This window comes from Botryllus schlosseri, chromosome 9, assembly GCF_051294905.1.
Source record: "Botryllus schlosseri isolate E-star chromosome 9, Bs_hap1, whole genome shotgun sequence".
Classification (NCBI taxonomy): Eukaryota; Metazoa; Chordata; class Ascidiacea; order Stolidobranchia; family Styelidae; genus Botryllus; species Botryllus schlosseri.
In genome coordinates this window covers 26,014,177-26,030,352 of record NC_137244.1, presented here as the reverse complement: position 1 = coordinate 26,030,352, position 16,176 = coordinate 26,014,177, and the positions used below count along the sequence as shown (strand labels likewise).

Below are 16,176 nucleotides of genomic sequence, written 5' to 3'. Positions count from 1 at the left end.
ACTTGGATTTGACTCGATGGTGAATTGAAAATAACTCGACTTGACTCGAGTCAAAACTATAAAAGCGAGAGCGACTTGTGACTTGGAACCTGGGTTACAACCCTGCTATGACCTCATAACAGTATGAATGATGCGGAAAGTTCAAATGAGACCATAACTAATAAAATGTCAGTTTTAAATCACATTAAAGATTATTCGGATTTTTTTTACCATAACTATTTCATTGTACTTTATGACAATGCTGGGGGCTGATCAGGTTTCACAGACATGTCATTTCCAGGAATGTGCGTGACTTTGTAAGACATGCGATACGACTTAAAGCCTTTCACAGTGGAAGATAGTATGGAAACTATATTTATTGTTGCAAGGAGTGTATAATCTTCTCTGACCACTCGACTCGAATCATTACTATACTCGGAAAATTCAGCCAATTACTAGTCATCAGTATTGAAATGCTTCTTGGATGTACAGAATTCAATCATCATCAATTTATTAATATTTTTTCAAATCAATACACCAAAAGATTGCGATATATTGAAAAGATAGGAGGGTGCCGAAACGACTTCGAGTAGTCTTCAATATACAATAGGATAATATATTGATATTGAAATGAATCAGAATATCTTTGACTGACACTGTTCAGAGGTACTCGTCAGAGACAAGTACATATAATGAAAAGAGCTTTGTGCATCAACAATCGTATCCCCGAATATAAACTTCAGTACATCCAAACGATAGACGAGAAAAATGAGATACCCACCACCATCTTGAGTTTGATAGGCGCGTCCGGGTTTGCTCTCCCGATCTGTCTGTTTTCATGTTCTACCAGAGACACGGCGAGTTCAAAGTGACACGCCTCTTCGTCGATTAACGTACGGTAAACGCACCGGTACGATATGGTGCCTTCGCCATCACCTAAAGTACGTAAAGCAGATTAGGATCGTTCAAAAATAACCCTTTTCTTCAAATTTTACTGGCTATTCAATAAAATTGTTACGACTCAGCTCAATTCCAATATGTAGAATTAAAGCCGTTAGAATTAAATTATTTTTAAGTCAATCCCATTACGTTTTTAAGTTGTCTACAAAAACGATGCGTAATGAATTTGGATTAATTACAACCTACAGAAATGAAGTTATTGGTGTTCAAATTTTGGATTTGAAATAATAGTATTTATGGTGTGTAGTTCAATCATTTTCATAAGTGAAGAATTTCCAACCGTAAATACTATTTTTGCAAATGCAAAATTTTGTACTCCAATAACTTCATTTCTGTTGGTTGGCATTAATCCAAATTTATTTTGCACTCGGGTACTCGATTTTTCCCAGTACAAATTGGAATAAATCAATAACGCGGTAAGCTTACCTTGTGTTCGTACGTTCAAAATTCCCTTCGCTATTGCATTCGGTCCGACCGGAATGGGTTGAGTCACATTTTCATTGGTCTTGTCGAGAAGGAACCTCAGAGGAGGATCGAAGTATTCAGTTCCTTCCGGTGATGTGATCGTTACATCGATATCGACTTCGTTCTGGTCCGGTTCCTAATCAACATACAAAAAGAAAGGATGTTGAATTCGAATTGTCCACGAGGTCCACGATTGATACGCAAATAGTTTGATGTACTTGAAGACTGCCTTACAAATGGTTACCAGTGAATTTGGCACTTGGTACATTTGGCATTGGGATAGGATGTTGTATATTTTTGTTCTTGATGTTTTTGCGGCATGTACTGTACAGGGTGTTCAAAAATGAATTTTTTTCCCAAATTGTACTGGCTACTTGATAAAATTGTTAGGCTACGTAATTAAAGGCTGCACGGCAAATTTGGTTCAATTCCAACCAGTAGCCTCATTGCTACAGTCTAAGAAAGTTTTCTATTTATTATATAAAAACAAATGTCAAAAATTTCAAATTTTTCTGTTCACCCCATGAAATTGTTCGGTTGTCTATAGAAACGATGCTCACCGAATTTGGCTCAATTCCAACCAGTGGAAGCGGAGTTATTGCAGTCGAAATATTTGGATAGTATTTACGGCGGCAAGTTCTTTAATTAGTTATTTTAGATCTGTCCACCGTAAATACTATTTTATTCAAATTCAAATTCCACGATTTACCGACCAAGAAGCCGGACGCTCTACCATAACTTGTACATTAGATATGTAACAACTATTATTACTATGGAAGCGATGCATAAAAGTTAGATTAAGATATGGAAAAATGGAATTTTCACTGAATATGAGCGTGAATTGTGATATACGACATTTGGTTCATTAGGCATTTGGTTAATCTTGCAATAGAAATGTAATAAGAATAACTAGTGTAATTATTATGAAAGCGATCTGGTTTAAAAGCGGGTGTAGTGGAAGCCAGTATAGACCTAATTGCCTATATGTAAATGGCAAAAAAACAGAACAAAAACTGGGGCAGCTGATCATGGAGGTAGTGAGCTCTCATGTGCGCACTCTCTTAGTAGGTGTGAAGCTAATTTTCCAGGCCATCAGGCAGAAGCTTTCATGATAATGCTTTTGGTTTTGCCCCATTCGGTGAATAGGAGTATCCTGGATCTAGTCATAAGCCTAACTTTTTATGCCAGCAAGCAGTGGTAATAAGGTTGTAATGACTCGAGTCGCGATTTTTTGGTGACTCAACTTGACTCGAGTCATTTTCTCAAAATACTGAGTCAATATGAGTATTGGCTTGACTTGTACACGAGTCATTGTGCATGACTCGGACCAAGTCATATGACTCGAGACTCGGATGGCCAAGACCGAAATTTCATTGCAATTTCAAAGAATAGTAAGGTTACCACACTATTGTTATTTCGTCTATTAGTATTGGCACTTGAAAATGCGACCAAAATCTGTTAAAAGTGAGAAAAATTTAGTATATTAGGAATGCAAAGCATAGATACCACCAAGGAGAGTTGTAAAAAGCGGGACTTTAACTCGAAACTGAATAGTCAACACAATGACTTGGACGCGATTCGGTGGTGAATTGAAAACGACTCGACTTGACTCGAGTCAAAACTATGAAAGTGAGATTGACTTGTGACTCGGACCTTGTGACTTGGTTTCAACCCTGACTGGTAACCATACGAATAACACATGAATTCTTAAGTTACTGTGTGAAAAAGATATAAATATAAATACTAAATAAAGAAAGTATACCAGGTCTAGAGTTGACTAAAAAGCTGAAAACTTTGATCACATCCGCCAAAACTAACGGTCCCCAAATTAAATTATATTTCACATAATTCAATCTTACCGCAGTGCTACTCCATATCATGTAATCCGCAAGGGCATGCAATCCCACAACCGTATCCTGAGTTGTTGTAAAACCGCCGTTCTCGTCTCTTTGTTCGATCAGCCACAAGACAATCTTCCTGGTAAGGTCGAACATCTCCTGAGTGGCTGCAATATACAAAGAAAATAATCAATAATTAGGATTCAGTCGTGGATTAATATCGGGACACTTATTACAGTGTAATACGTTTGGTCATTTCAAAACATCATAAGTAAGCTATCAGAGGATGTCAAAGTGTGTGTGCTCAAGTAGCATCAAAAGTTTTTACTTAAGTTTGAGTAGAGTAGTCAGATATGATTCTTTTGAGTACTAACATTTAAGAGTTAATTTATCAGCGAAAATTATAGTTTTGATAATATTTTCCACTGCGGAAACCTTGAAACCTTGATTGGCCGCATCTTAGCATACGAAACATGTAGTAACAAAGTTGTTCAAAAACAACTTTTTTTCCAGATTCCTGGATTCACTCATTAAATTGTTAGGTTGCCTGAGAAAAAAAACACTGCACACCAAACCAGTAAAATCCGACGCAATTTTTAAATTTGTTATAAAAAGTAAAATAAGAATTTATTTCAAATTTTACTGTCAACCCCATAAAATTGTCAAGTTACCGAAAAGAACGATGCATAACAATTTTTGCTCAATTCCGGCCGGCAGAGCGGAGTTATTGCATTTGAGAGTTTTAAATTTGCAAAAATAGCATTGATGGTGAGGAAACCAAGAATCATTATTGAAAAACTCGAATGACTTCGCTTCTGCGGGTTAGAATTGCGTCAAATTTGTTTTGCATCGTTTATGTAGACAACTCAACAATTTTATGAGGTTTACAGTAAAATAAAAATAAAATTAATTGACTCTGCATCGGCTTCTACTGGTGGGAATTAAGCCAAATTCGATGAGCAACGATTTTTTAAGCAATCTCACAATTTAATCAGTGAATCCCGGAATCCGGGAAAAATTACATATATGTCAAGTCATGAATAACCTACGGCATCGTCACAAAGTGCAGTAAAATAGGCAAATTATCTGAAATAAACCCAGAAAGAAAAAGCGCGAGGACTATAATGCACTTACGACCAGTCGCTCCTGCCTCAAACAAAAGAGCCAGCAATCCATATCCAGTGGCTTCGATGTCAATAGCGAGAGGTTTGCGTTGATACCAGTAGGCGTGGGTGCCCGTGCCTTGAATTTTAGCCAAAGGTGCGCCTTTCAAGAAAGCCAGTCTGTTGTCGGGAGATAAGATGATCTTGGATCGCAGCCTGAACAAGGAAGACATTGAGCTAGAGCACCATCACTAACTAAACCATCGGTTCTTGACATACCCGGTATAGTAACTTCGGAAACCCCTATGCAAATTTGCAAGCCTCTCAGGGAACCCCTAATTTTTGCTGACTCGCAAAAACAAAAATCTATCACAGTACACATCTAACTACAAACCTAATACACTACTATTGAATATAGATTACTGGTGCGCTGTGCATCAACAGCATGCGGGGAAAGTATCACGAAAAGTAAGTATTCTAGGCCTAGCTTTTCCTGAAACATTGACAAACTGTTGAGTAGAAGTGGAAGTAGTCTATTTCCACTTGATTAATTAGTGAAAGTGTACTCCAAAAAGTATAGGTACTTCTTTACTGATCACTAGGGGTGTTCAAAAAAAACTTTTTTTTTTCAAATTTCATTGGCTTGATTGTCAAATCACCAGGTTACCTAAAAAAAACGTTGCACACCAAATTTGACTCGATTCCAATAAGTAGAAACCGAGGTCAGTCAAATCGAAATTTCGTTCATTTTTGAAATAATCGTATTTGCGGTGGCCAATTTCGTCACACGGTCATGACCAAAAATCGTGTTCCAGGTATGCCTGAAGAGGCAGGGATGACTTTTCCATTTGTTTTGATCTTGACAAGGACCCATGTTGGAGTTTGGATGAAGACATCGCCAATAAACGAAAAAAAAGATTTGACACGGATTAGCTGGAAGTTCGATCACTTCATTGAAATAGCCACGTTAAAAGGATGGTGAGATAATTTTTCTTTTCCTATTCTTGAAAACGCAGGATGTATCGTAACCCTATTTTGGTACGACAGTGACATACTTGGCTCTCATTTCCACACTGTACTCATGCATGACATCAGACACAGTCATCGCGTAGGCAACGAGCGCGATGGCATACGGTTGCTCCATCTGAGGGTTCTCTTTTTGACCGACCAGGTATTGAGTTGCTTTGAAGATGGCTTCCTCCACGGCTTTGACGTGTTGGTTGCACAAAGAGACAGATTCCACCAGGGACATCATTACGTACGCGGTGAGAGTCAGTTTACTTCCAACTGCGCCCTGAAATGACACCCTCAAAACTGATATCACTGAAATACAGACTTGGATAATCGAATAGTTTATATAATATCAGTTTCATATTGAAATGAACCCGAATATTTTCGGTTGACAGTCGTCAGGGATAATCGTCAGCAACTAGTAGAGAATGCAAAAGAGCATTGTATATCAACAATCGTAAATCACAAAACGTAACGTCACCAGCATGAAATTTCTAATATGAGAGCGTTCAATGTACTATTTTTAGACACTTTTTGTTGACTTGGATAGCTAGATGATTTTAAATCTAGAACGAAATGCTAGTAATCTAATGCTGATATAATTTATGAAATGTTTCCTTGTTCTCATTTTAAGTTCTAATCTATTCTCTTGTTTTCCTGAAAATGCTACGGAAGAACTGAATAGTGCGAAACGAGCCAAGCTTGCTGTACACAAATTTGTCATTCTCATGCTTATGACAATGAACTCTGACTTGATACAAACTGAACTCGATTCAATTTTCACGTTTTCGCGAATTCAGCCATTCTAATTCTAATCTCATTTAAAAAAAAAGTGTGTCCTAGTTTTAGTTGTGCATTGCTGAACAACTAGAAAACACGTGTTGTCATTCGATAACGGTGTTCTGTTGTGTGATGTTCTTGCAGTCATCGCTAGCTTAGTGTCATCACTACTACCAGTGGCGTAACCAGGGGGTGGGTTTGTAGGGTCGAAGCCCCTCCCATTTCAGCCGATCCGATTCCGATGAAATAAAAATTGCCGAGTTGCTTCAGAATTGAAGTTGGTTAGTTGCACATTTTAAAAATGATTACTTCTACCTCTAGTTGCGTATTTTGAAAATCGAGTAGTTCTAGCTGTAGTTCCCCATTTTGAAAACCCAGTAGCTTGTACCAGTTCAACTTACATGCATTTCTTGATGAATAACGCGTCCTCCAGTATTGAAACTACCGTCGGCAGCTTGCTGCGTTGTCAGCCAGGACACAGACGTGCAAATCGGTGATGTGTCCATGGTAGTGTGGAATTGTTTAGCTTGCGCAAACACTTTGTTAACGTACGCATTCAACCTGAAAGATATTTCAATTTTACTGTTAAAAAATGAAGCCCTACTAAACAGGGTCTAGCAATTAAGATAAGCATCAGATATTTTCGCGAATCGAGTATTAGGCTTCAAGTGGAATGAAATATTCAAGTATCAGTTCAGTTTATTAACAATTTTATCCGATCAATACGCCACAAGAATTGCGCAACACTGAAAAGATAGGAAGGCGTTGAAAAGACTTGGAGTTAGTTTTTGAAAGTAGACACCCACCAGGGCTCAATCGATGTAAAAATCAGGCATACACATTGAACGAAAAGTAAAAGAAGATAATATAAAATGACAAGCGACAAAATGAGGTGGCATGTGTCGGAAGGCGAGATTGATATGTCGGGTCTAGGTCCGGTAATCGTAAGGGCTGACTCATGTCTCAAGTTCAAATACTTACCAAACGCTAGGTGCTGCACGAGGGAAGACCGACCAAACTTTAGGGTTGCAGTTACATCTGTACCGGAGCTCGTTAGCAAAGCCTGGATAAGTTTGAAAAACGAAGATATTATCATGTTCCGCATCCAAGTAGCCTTCAAGTTTTGTTTATTGCCCGTTGCACACAGGGACATGCACAATGCAATAACTGGTGGCTACACACGTACACATGGAGATAGGGACACCAGCTCAGAGGCAGGGTTGTAATTTTATTAAATATGGAAAATGACTCGACTTGAGACAGTTTGTGTATTGACTCGACTCGTACTCAAGTCCCTGCGCGTGACTCGAGACCACCTAATGATTGGTACTTCGTCGATCAGTACTGGTATTTGTAAAATTGGGCCAGAAACTGTGGATAGTGAGGCATTCAATATCACCCAAACAAGGTTGTAAAAAATTGGACAGGATTGAACACAAAAATGAACGGTGAACACAATGACTTGGACATATTTCTAAAATCGAATTTGGAAAAACTGTGTAGCTATAATTCAAATTTAATCTAATTTGGAAAGAAAATGTGCAGCCATCATTCTAGTTCTAGTATAATTTTGAAAAACTAGTTCTAATTTTAATTTTAATCTAATTTGGAAAGAAATGTGTAGCTATAATTCTAATCTAATTTGGAAAGTAAATGTGTAGTTATAATTATAATATCACTTGGAAAAAAATGTATAGTTGTCATTCTAATTCGAATCTAATTTCGAAAAAAAAACTGTAGCTATAATTCTAATTCGAATCTAATTCGAAAAAAAACTGTAGCTAAAATTCTAATTGTAATCTAATTCGGAAAAGCTGAAAATTTTCCAGGGGTCCAACTCTACATGGAATTTCTTGAAACGACGACAATGTTAATCAACACTATGTTCCTGAAAACATGCGGCTAGAACTAAAATTACTGACCTGACTTCATTTTTTCAATGGACCCTTTCTCTTCGGCAGACCCAGGCAGCATTTTGCCGACGGAAGACATGTACTTGTGCGCGTACACGTTCGGTCCCATGGACAACATGGTTTGCTCGCCGCAGCCGCCCGGCATGCGGATGATATTCTTTACATCGTTTTTAGGCTGCTTCGTCACGGGATCGAATTCAATAATCGGGCCCATGAAATTTGCTGGAGAAACAAGGCGGTTTGTAATTTGTTTCAAAGTTATTTGGGCTCCAGTGTATTTTCTTATTCGCGACAATCAGTGTTCCCCGTGAACATGTCAGACTTTGTGGCGTTTGTAATTGTCTAAGATTGTAATCTAATGTCTGAAATATTTTATGCTCTCTTTTCCCCAATATACTACTGGAGAACTGCAAACATTATTTCCTTGAAGTCTGTAAGCTTCCATCGCTACCATAGATATTATAAAACAATTACCGGTAGTAGCTTTTTAATATGTGCACCTAAGCCAGGGGTTCCCAAAGTTGGTGACTTTGAGAAACAAGAGGGTGATTGGGTGGGGGGGGGGGTGAAAATGTAAGAATGTCCAGTGAGATGTAATTAACACGGCAAAAAAATGCACGTGAAGATGGCTTATTCGGCATATGGCGCGAAAGTTGACTACAATGAGGTCAACAAAACAGAAAGTTGGAAAGAACAATCGTATCACAAAATATGACGTCGCCAGCATTGAATTCTCTCTTATTCGAAATTTCATGCTGATGACGTCATATTTTGTGATACGATTGTTGATATACAATATTCTTTCCGATTCTCTAGTAGCTGCTGACGATTACCCCTGACGAGTGTCAGCCGAAAATATCCGGGTTCATTTCAATATGAATATAATATTCAATTGTACATTGAAGTTCTGCAACTCCAAGAAGCTCTTCAAAACAGAAAGTAGACGCTAAAAATGTTTTCCGAGCAGCTATTCGGAAAAGTGACCTTTTTTAGTCAATTCACCAGCAATCAGTGTAAGATAAATAAATTTCCCGTTTACAGGTTGTCTTTTTCGGATCTATAATCCGAATAGTGCGAGACGAGCCAAGCTTGACGTACAGACATTTACCATTCTAGTGCTTATGAGAAAGAACTATGTTTGATATGAACCGAACTTGATATTCGGAATTTACACCAATTTAAAGTTTTTGCAAATTCAGTAATTCTAATTCTAATCTAATTTGGCAAAGACCGTGTAGCTATAATTCTAATTTTAATCTAAATGAAAAAAAAATTAACAATTTTCCAGCTCTCCAACTCTGATTTAGGTTAGAGATAGGGGCTACAATTAGGTTGGTGTGAAAGCAATGAACACGTCTACGATACACTAACACCAAGCCAATTATAAACGCCATAAACTTTGACATAGTCGTGGGGAAAACACTGATTTGTGATGGTAAATTGTTGTTAATTAGAAAATACACTAGACCTGAAATTTGCACGACGGGGCTAACTCACAGAACGGATAAAGCCAGCATTGCCGCGTTCCGGGTACGAAGTTTTCTGGGAACCTGAGCTCAAATTTGAATTCCTCGCTCGCTTTTTTACGGAGATCGAAAGTTCTCGTTCCCCGGATCTCACGAATTTCTCCTTCGGGCTAAGAGGAAAAATATGGAAATTACCAAAATAGGCGAGTCTCCTACGTAAATATTAACATCCGACTCGACGAGTGAGTAATACCTTTTTCGAGTACTGAAATGATACAGCCCTCGCCACTAAGAGTTAATTTATCAGCAAAAATTATAGTTTCGGTATTATATTCCACTGCTGCATACAAAACATTTGTTACAAAGCTACACAAGTTTAGCGGAAATGACATATCTGTAAAGTCGAAATCAACCCATAGCATTGTAAAAAAGCATAACGAAATGGGTATGGTCGAAAAAACACCAAATTATCTTTAATGTGATGTAGAACTGTTATTATATTCTTTGCGGTATAATAAAAGGTACATATTTGAATTTGCTACATTTGTCACACTGTTTTGTGCAGGGTTGCAATGACTCTAGTCATGACTCGGCTCGAGTCAATTTTTGAATCGACTCGACTTGTACTCGGGTCATTGCGCATGACTCGAACCAGGAATTTCTAGAACTTCTTGAAATCCCTGACTCGAACCAAGTCATATGACTCGAGAATGGGAAGGCCAAGACCGACATTTCATTGTAACTTCGAATAATAGTAAAGTTACCACATGATTGGTATTTCGTTTATCAGTGCTTATACTTGGAAAATAAAGCCAGAAAATGTTAAAACTGAGGAAAATTACTATATTGTGAACGCGAGCCATTCTATATCACTCGAGAAGAGTTGGCAAATGTGGGTTGAACCGGATTGATCTGAAAACTGAACAGTGAACATGATGACTTGGACTCAGACTCGAGTCAAAACACTATGACTCGGACTCGACCGTCTACGAGTTGACTTGTACACGGACTTGACTCAGTGTTGAATATTGAAAATGACTCGACTTACTCGAGTCAAAACTATAAAGGTAAGATTGATTTCTGACTCGGAACCTTGAGACTTGATTACAACCCTGGTTATGTGATGGTAATGATATATAATCGAATACTCGATTCGAAGTCAAATACTCGATTTTGATTCAAATCACTCAGATACTCAATTCTGCCCAGCCCTAATGATTTATAGTTTACAGCAGAGGTCTCAAACTCAAATGTGCTTGCGGGCCAGTTTCCCAGTTTGGACGACGCCGCGGGCCGCAGCATTTATCGGGGTATTCTATGTCTTTCCAAGTAGGCCGTATTTGGCGGGACCGAATTTTCCTATTGCAAGTGAGCCGATCCAGCAGACTGACAGTAAACACACATCGTCAAAATGTGATTTACGTTTGTATCAATTTAGGCCTGGCACGAAAAGAATCATCACATTTATAACTATTTGAATAGAATTGTTGTTGTACTTGATATATATTACCTATAAGATATAGATACCATATGGGCGGACAAATGTATGATGCCATCATGAAATCTATCGGGTTATAATTTTCAGCTACTCTGAATATTTTGAATCCAACAGATTGATAATAGAGACTGATCTGATATCAAAACATTTTTAAGTTGAGCATTGTAATTCCATTCCAGCATTCGGGTATACTTCTGATAAGTAGGCTATTAATCTCATGGCCAAATATCTTCAAATGTAGGAGCAGAAAAAAATATAAATATAATAAAAATATCTTAATGAATATGTCCTAGTGATTGAAATGTCGGAACGCCGAACGGCCCATTTCTGTTACATCGTTGGAGCGTACCACTACGGTACTCGGTACCTTTGTGGCCTTAATAACATGGTTTAGCGACCAAAGATGTGATGAACAGATTGCCAATGGTTGCCATAACTATACCTGCTTAGTTAGCGAAATACCAAGCAGCGACTTTCTGATCTATTACTATTCCCCTGATACGCGATTAGTTTGTTGCGTCCATGGTTCTAACAAATTTACGGCATTCCGAGTCACTCCAAGTCCACTCGAGTCATTTTCATTTTGCCACCGAGTCTGAGTAATTCTAAAAAAGGTCGCGTCCAAGTCCAACTCACAAATTTCAGTCTAGAATCGTCTAAGGGTCCGGTTTTGTCATCATGAATTAGAAATGTGGCGAAATAGTAAATGTTCCACTACATGGTAGCGTTTGCAATTGATGTGATAGTGAAGTTTGATGAATAGTTCAAGGCTTTCGGAGCAATTTAAGAGGGAATTTCCACTTTATAACCTGAAAAGATATATGTGACACTTTGTCAAATTATTAAAAATACAAAATGTCGTCGCGGGCCGCACAAAATGCTCTGGCGGGCCGCATGCGGCCCGCGGGCCGCGTGTTTGAGACCTCTGGTTTACAGCTTTACAGTGAATTGTAGGTATCAGCAATATTACCTCGACCAGAATAGACCTCTTGATATGATCCAATATTTCACTGTCTTTGCTAAACGCCTTGGCTTCAATTTCAACTTTATCGTTCTTCGGAATACGAAGAGGAAGCACGACGAAATTGATGCCCACAGCGGAGTTTGGTCGGATTTTCAATCGCGCAACCTCAGTGAATTTTTCTGAAGGGATTATGACGCGAGATGAAAAACAATGGTAGTGGATAGAGTCAGCAGAGATGAAACACAATCTCAGATGATTTGAGACATACTGGACAGGATTGACAAAACCGCCAATCTGGTTGCTTGACGGTCAACTAACTTATTATTTTAGTAATTCCATGCAGTTCTAGTTCTAGTAGCGGGTTTTAAAAAGCGATCAGCTCTAGTTGCACAATTCTGATATTAGAATACACACTACGGTTGAATTCATAAAAATTCATTGTCATTGGAAAGCATTTCATGGATAATTCTATTTGCGCAAAAAACTATTCAGACACCTTGGAGTCGAGTTTCACCAAAATACGGCAACCAAGTTTGTGACAACAGACCGAGATTGTAAATCATCTACGAATAGTACATTGAGCATGAGCATAAGCTATCCTTCCATATCGATAATTCAAATTTTCACGACGGTAGCGTCACATTTGATGATAGAATTGATGATATACAAGGTTCTTTCCAATTCTCTTCTCCCTGACGAGTGTCAGCCGAAAATATTCGGGTTGACTATACTATTCAATTGTATATTGAAGTTTTGTACCTCCAAGAAGCTTTTCAAATACATACTATTAATTTTAGATACGCACTTACACTCTGCATGCGAGAGAAAATGAAACTGTTCTACTCGAAGAAATAAACTGAGTAGGCACCTTCTGGGTAGTGTGAGCAGATATCTTTGCCCATCTTGATACTGAGTCGCACCTAAAAATAATACAGATTCACAAAAGGCATGAGAAATATACATTTACTTTCACACCTTGAGTCACGAGTCATGGAAATAAGAATCGGAGGCATTAGTAAACCATGGTAGACATTCCTTATGATACACATTACAAAGTATTGAATTAAAGCTGTTAAATTTTTTTCTCAAATTTTACAGACTTTTTGAAAAAATTGTTAGGTTACCTAAAAAAACACTGCACACCAATTTTAGCTAATTCCAACCAGTCGAAGTGAAGCTACTACAGAGAAAATTTTGGATTTATTCAATAAAAATAAAATAGGAAAATTTTTCAATTTTTACTGGCTACCCCATGAATTTGTTAGGTTGTCTGAAAAAATGATGCACAACAAATTTGGCTAAACTCCAACCCATAGAAGCGATGTTCAAAATTTAGTATTTCAAATCATAGTATTTACTGTGGGTAGATCTATAATAAATAATGAAAGAGTATGCCCCCGTGAATACTATTTTTACTCAATCCAGAATTTGTACTCCAATTTTTTTAGGTAACATAACCATTTTATCAAGTAGCCAGTAAAATTTGATTAAGAAAAAGTTATTTTTGATCAGCCCTAATGAGCATTCCTGGTACTTGGTACATTACTTACTTACATACATATTACTTTCATGAAAATTTTCATTTTCTTTCGGCCATATCTTGGCCAATGATTAACACTGAAATTTCCTATAAGTTTGAAAAAGGGATCTCAAAATTTGCAAAAAAAATAGACATGAGCTACGTACTTCCACCGTGATGATATATCAAGATATTAGATTTTTCGTATAAATTATGCAAGTAAAAATGTGTATGCCTATCTACATAGTCTATTGATAATTCTAGTGTTGAGAGCGATTGAACACACCTCCCTGCTTTCCTTTGCATAATTGAAGACTGTAGCTCTGATTTCTGCCTGTTCCCTTCTTTTTAATGAATACGGAACATGCAGTTGAATGAAGACTTTCTTGAAAACGGTCATGTTTTGAGTTTCCGCAACGCAGAATCCTATCAATAGGAATCACATGCTTACATCCAGACTTGGCAATAATAATTCTAGTCGTCCTATTAGTCTAATCACAGCGAAATGTTTGTAATCTAATTAGTGAATTATAAAACAATTTTAGTTACCATGTTCCGGGTGCATACTGACGGTGTCAAATTCAAACGTCGTGATGCTGTGTCTTGCAATCAGAGGCAACGTCAACAATCCAAGCGGATTTCTGAAATGGAAGAAGTTGATCACTTCGATTTAGCAGTGAATACGTCAACGTTTTGGCGGAAAGACATCTCATATATTAAGATATATAATGATATGTGGGCGTTGACGATACTGCTTGTTATGTTCTATCGTAAACGGCAAATATAGGGATGTTGTCATGAATAAAACATGCCCAATATATTGCATAATGTGAGAATGATAGCGGTAACTAAACTGAGGCACTTACAAGAATTCTGTACTCCACAACATGCTTTCTTCAAAGTTGGATCTGGTTGTCGCCAACGCTTTTTTATGGGCAGCACTTCCTTCAGCAGATTTTGCGCTGGATTTGGCAAAGTTTCTGAAAGACAACTCAATTGTAGACTTTGGTACTTGAACTGAGAAATGCAAAGTTTGATCCCGTGTTCTATAGCTAATAGATGGAATTAAGGTACATGTTAAGGCAACTAGTTACGAGTATCAGTATCAGTTTATTAATATTTTCCTCATTTTAAAACTCCACAAAACTGCGATAAGATTAAAAGATAGAAAGGTTTTGAAACAACTTGGAATAGTCTTTGAAATCAAGCACCCACCTGGGCCGAGAATATAAAAGGCAAGCGACTAAATGAGGTTGCATGTGGCGGAAAGTGACATCGATATGCTAGGTCGTGGTCAGGTAATCTTGGGGGCTGACTGGTATTCATTTAGTATGTCAAAAGCCAGGCGAAGAAATTCGAGGAAATTCAAGTCAACCCCGAATCTGAATAGGCTTTTAGAAGTACAGAGCCTCAATTTCGCAAAGCAATGTTAATATTGCCAAATTAATTTCACTCGAAGCTTTTCAACTCACTCTCATCAGGAGCGAACGTCCCAAATCTAATGATTTATTTTATGTATTATACACTGCCAGGAAATGTCTTGAGTTCTCTCAAATTCCCATAATATTAAGGGTCCATGTACAGGTGACAGACCTGATCTTGAATCAAGTAACTCAGTCCAGTAGTGATGGAAATAATTGGAGTGAACGACTGATTCTACAGATCGATACTAGAACTGGAAATAAATCGTTTTCTAGTACCAAAATTAGTCGCTTTGGAATTAAGAATGTGTCCGTCCTGCGACATATTTTCTTTTCGTCTCCAATCTTCTATTGCTAACCACCATTACTGATTCTGACCAGCTATTGGAATGTAGAGTGTTGAATCCTAATGACTAATCATTAACGATGTAAACGTATCATTGTTTAAGGCTCATTGATCACCTCTCAAATTCCTGTTGCAGGCACCCTTTCATGAAGGCTTCCGCGCAATCTATTCCGTGATTATCTCTGACAATGTTACTCCGCTCGAGGCAAGTGTCGTTACCGTTGGTTGGAATCAAACTATCAGTAAAACAATCATCAGACCTCCAATCCTTTCCCACTGAATCTAAAATAGAATACCAACAGGATAGCGTGATGGTGGAGAGTCTGCCCTTTTGATCGGTACATCGTGGGTTCGATCCCCGGCCAGGTCAGACCAAAGACCTTATTAGTAACGCTGGTATCCATGACTTCCCCGCTTGGCACTCAGCACTCCTGGGAGAGCACGGTGGGGTGATGCAAGACTTAGTAAGCCTTACAAGGCTATATCTGCACTTCCTTGTCCAGCAGCATATGCACATCATGCACTCATGGTATGCATATGCACAGATCGTGTGTATGTATATCAGGAGATGGTGCATATGCCGCAAAAACATCGAGGACAGATATATCCCACATCCTAAATATACTGCGCCCTATTAATACAATTCTACAAGCTGAAAATACAACAAGTAGGTCTGGAAAATATTGAGTACCGGAGTATCACCCATCATGATCTCATAACAGTATGGATAATGTGAATGGTTCAATCGTCATTGTGGAACCAAAATAACTAAGCATGTCCATTTTACACATTTTGAGAAAATTAATTATATGTAAAGTTTCCATATTCTTTTGGCCCCATCTTGGCTAACTTTGATACAATGTGTCAAGCGTAAACACGGCAGAAGATATGGTCGAAAAAATATGAAAATTTT

General features: G+C 38.0%; 1 protein-coding gene and 1 long non-coding RNA gene across 2 annotated transcripts in view; one reads left to right on the top strand and one right to left on the bottom strand.

Annotated features, from left to right (window-relative positions):
• The window catches only part of LOC145445807 (uncharacterized), a 116,698-nt gene that overhangs the window by 54,450 nt on the left and 46,072 nt on the right, over positions 1-16,176 (top strand). The window lies entirely within an intron of this gene.
• Positions 1-16,176, bottom strand: part of LOC145445772 (A.superbus venom factor 1-like) — a 41,742-nt gene that overhangs the window by 8,789 nt on the left and 16,777 nt on the right. Inside the window, exons 20-34 of the mRNA XM_080323906.1 lie at positions 15,380-15,545; positions 14,363-14,476; positions 14,046-14,137; positions 13,783-13,922; positions 12,846-12,897; positions 11,984-12,156; positions 9,547-9,685; positions 8,059-8,271; positions 7,118-7,199; positions 6,538-6,697; positions 5,401-5,639; positions 4,377-4,561; positions 3,264-3,409; positions 1,366-1,540; positions 761-915 (exon numbers count right to left, since the gene is read on the bottom strand). Coding sequence (XP_080180032.1) covers positions 761-915; positions 1,366-1,540; positions 3,264-3,409; positions 4,377-4,561; positions 5,401-5,639; positions 6,538-6,697; positions 7,118-7,199; positions 8,059-8,271; positions 9,547-9,685; positions 11,984-12,156; positions 12,846-12,897; positions 13,783-13,922; positions 14,046-14,137; positions 14,363-14,476; positions 15,380-15,545 — 2,231 coding nt within the window. The remainder of the gene's footprint in view (positions 1-760; positions 916-1,365; positions 1,541-3,263; positions 3,410-4,376; positions 4,562-5,400; positions 5,640-6,537; positions 6,698-7,117; positions 7,200-8,058; positions 8,272-9,546; positions 9,686-11,983; positions 12,157-12,845; positions 12,898-13,782; positions 13,923-14,045; positions 14,138-14,362; positions 14,477-15,379; positions 15,546-16,176) is intronic.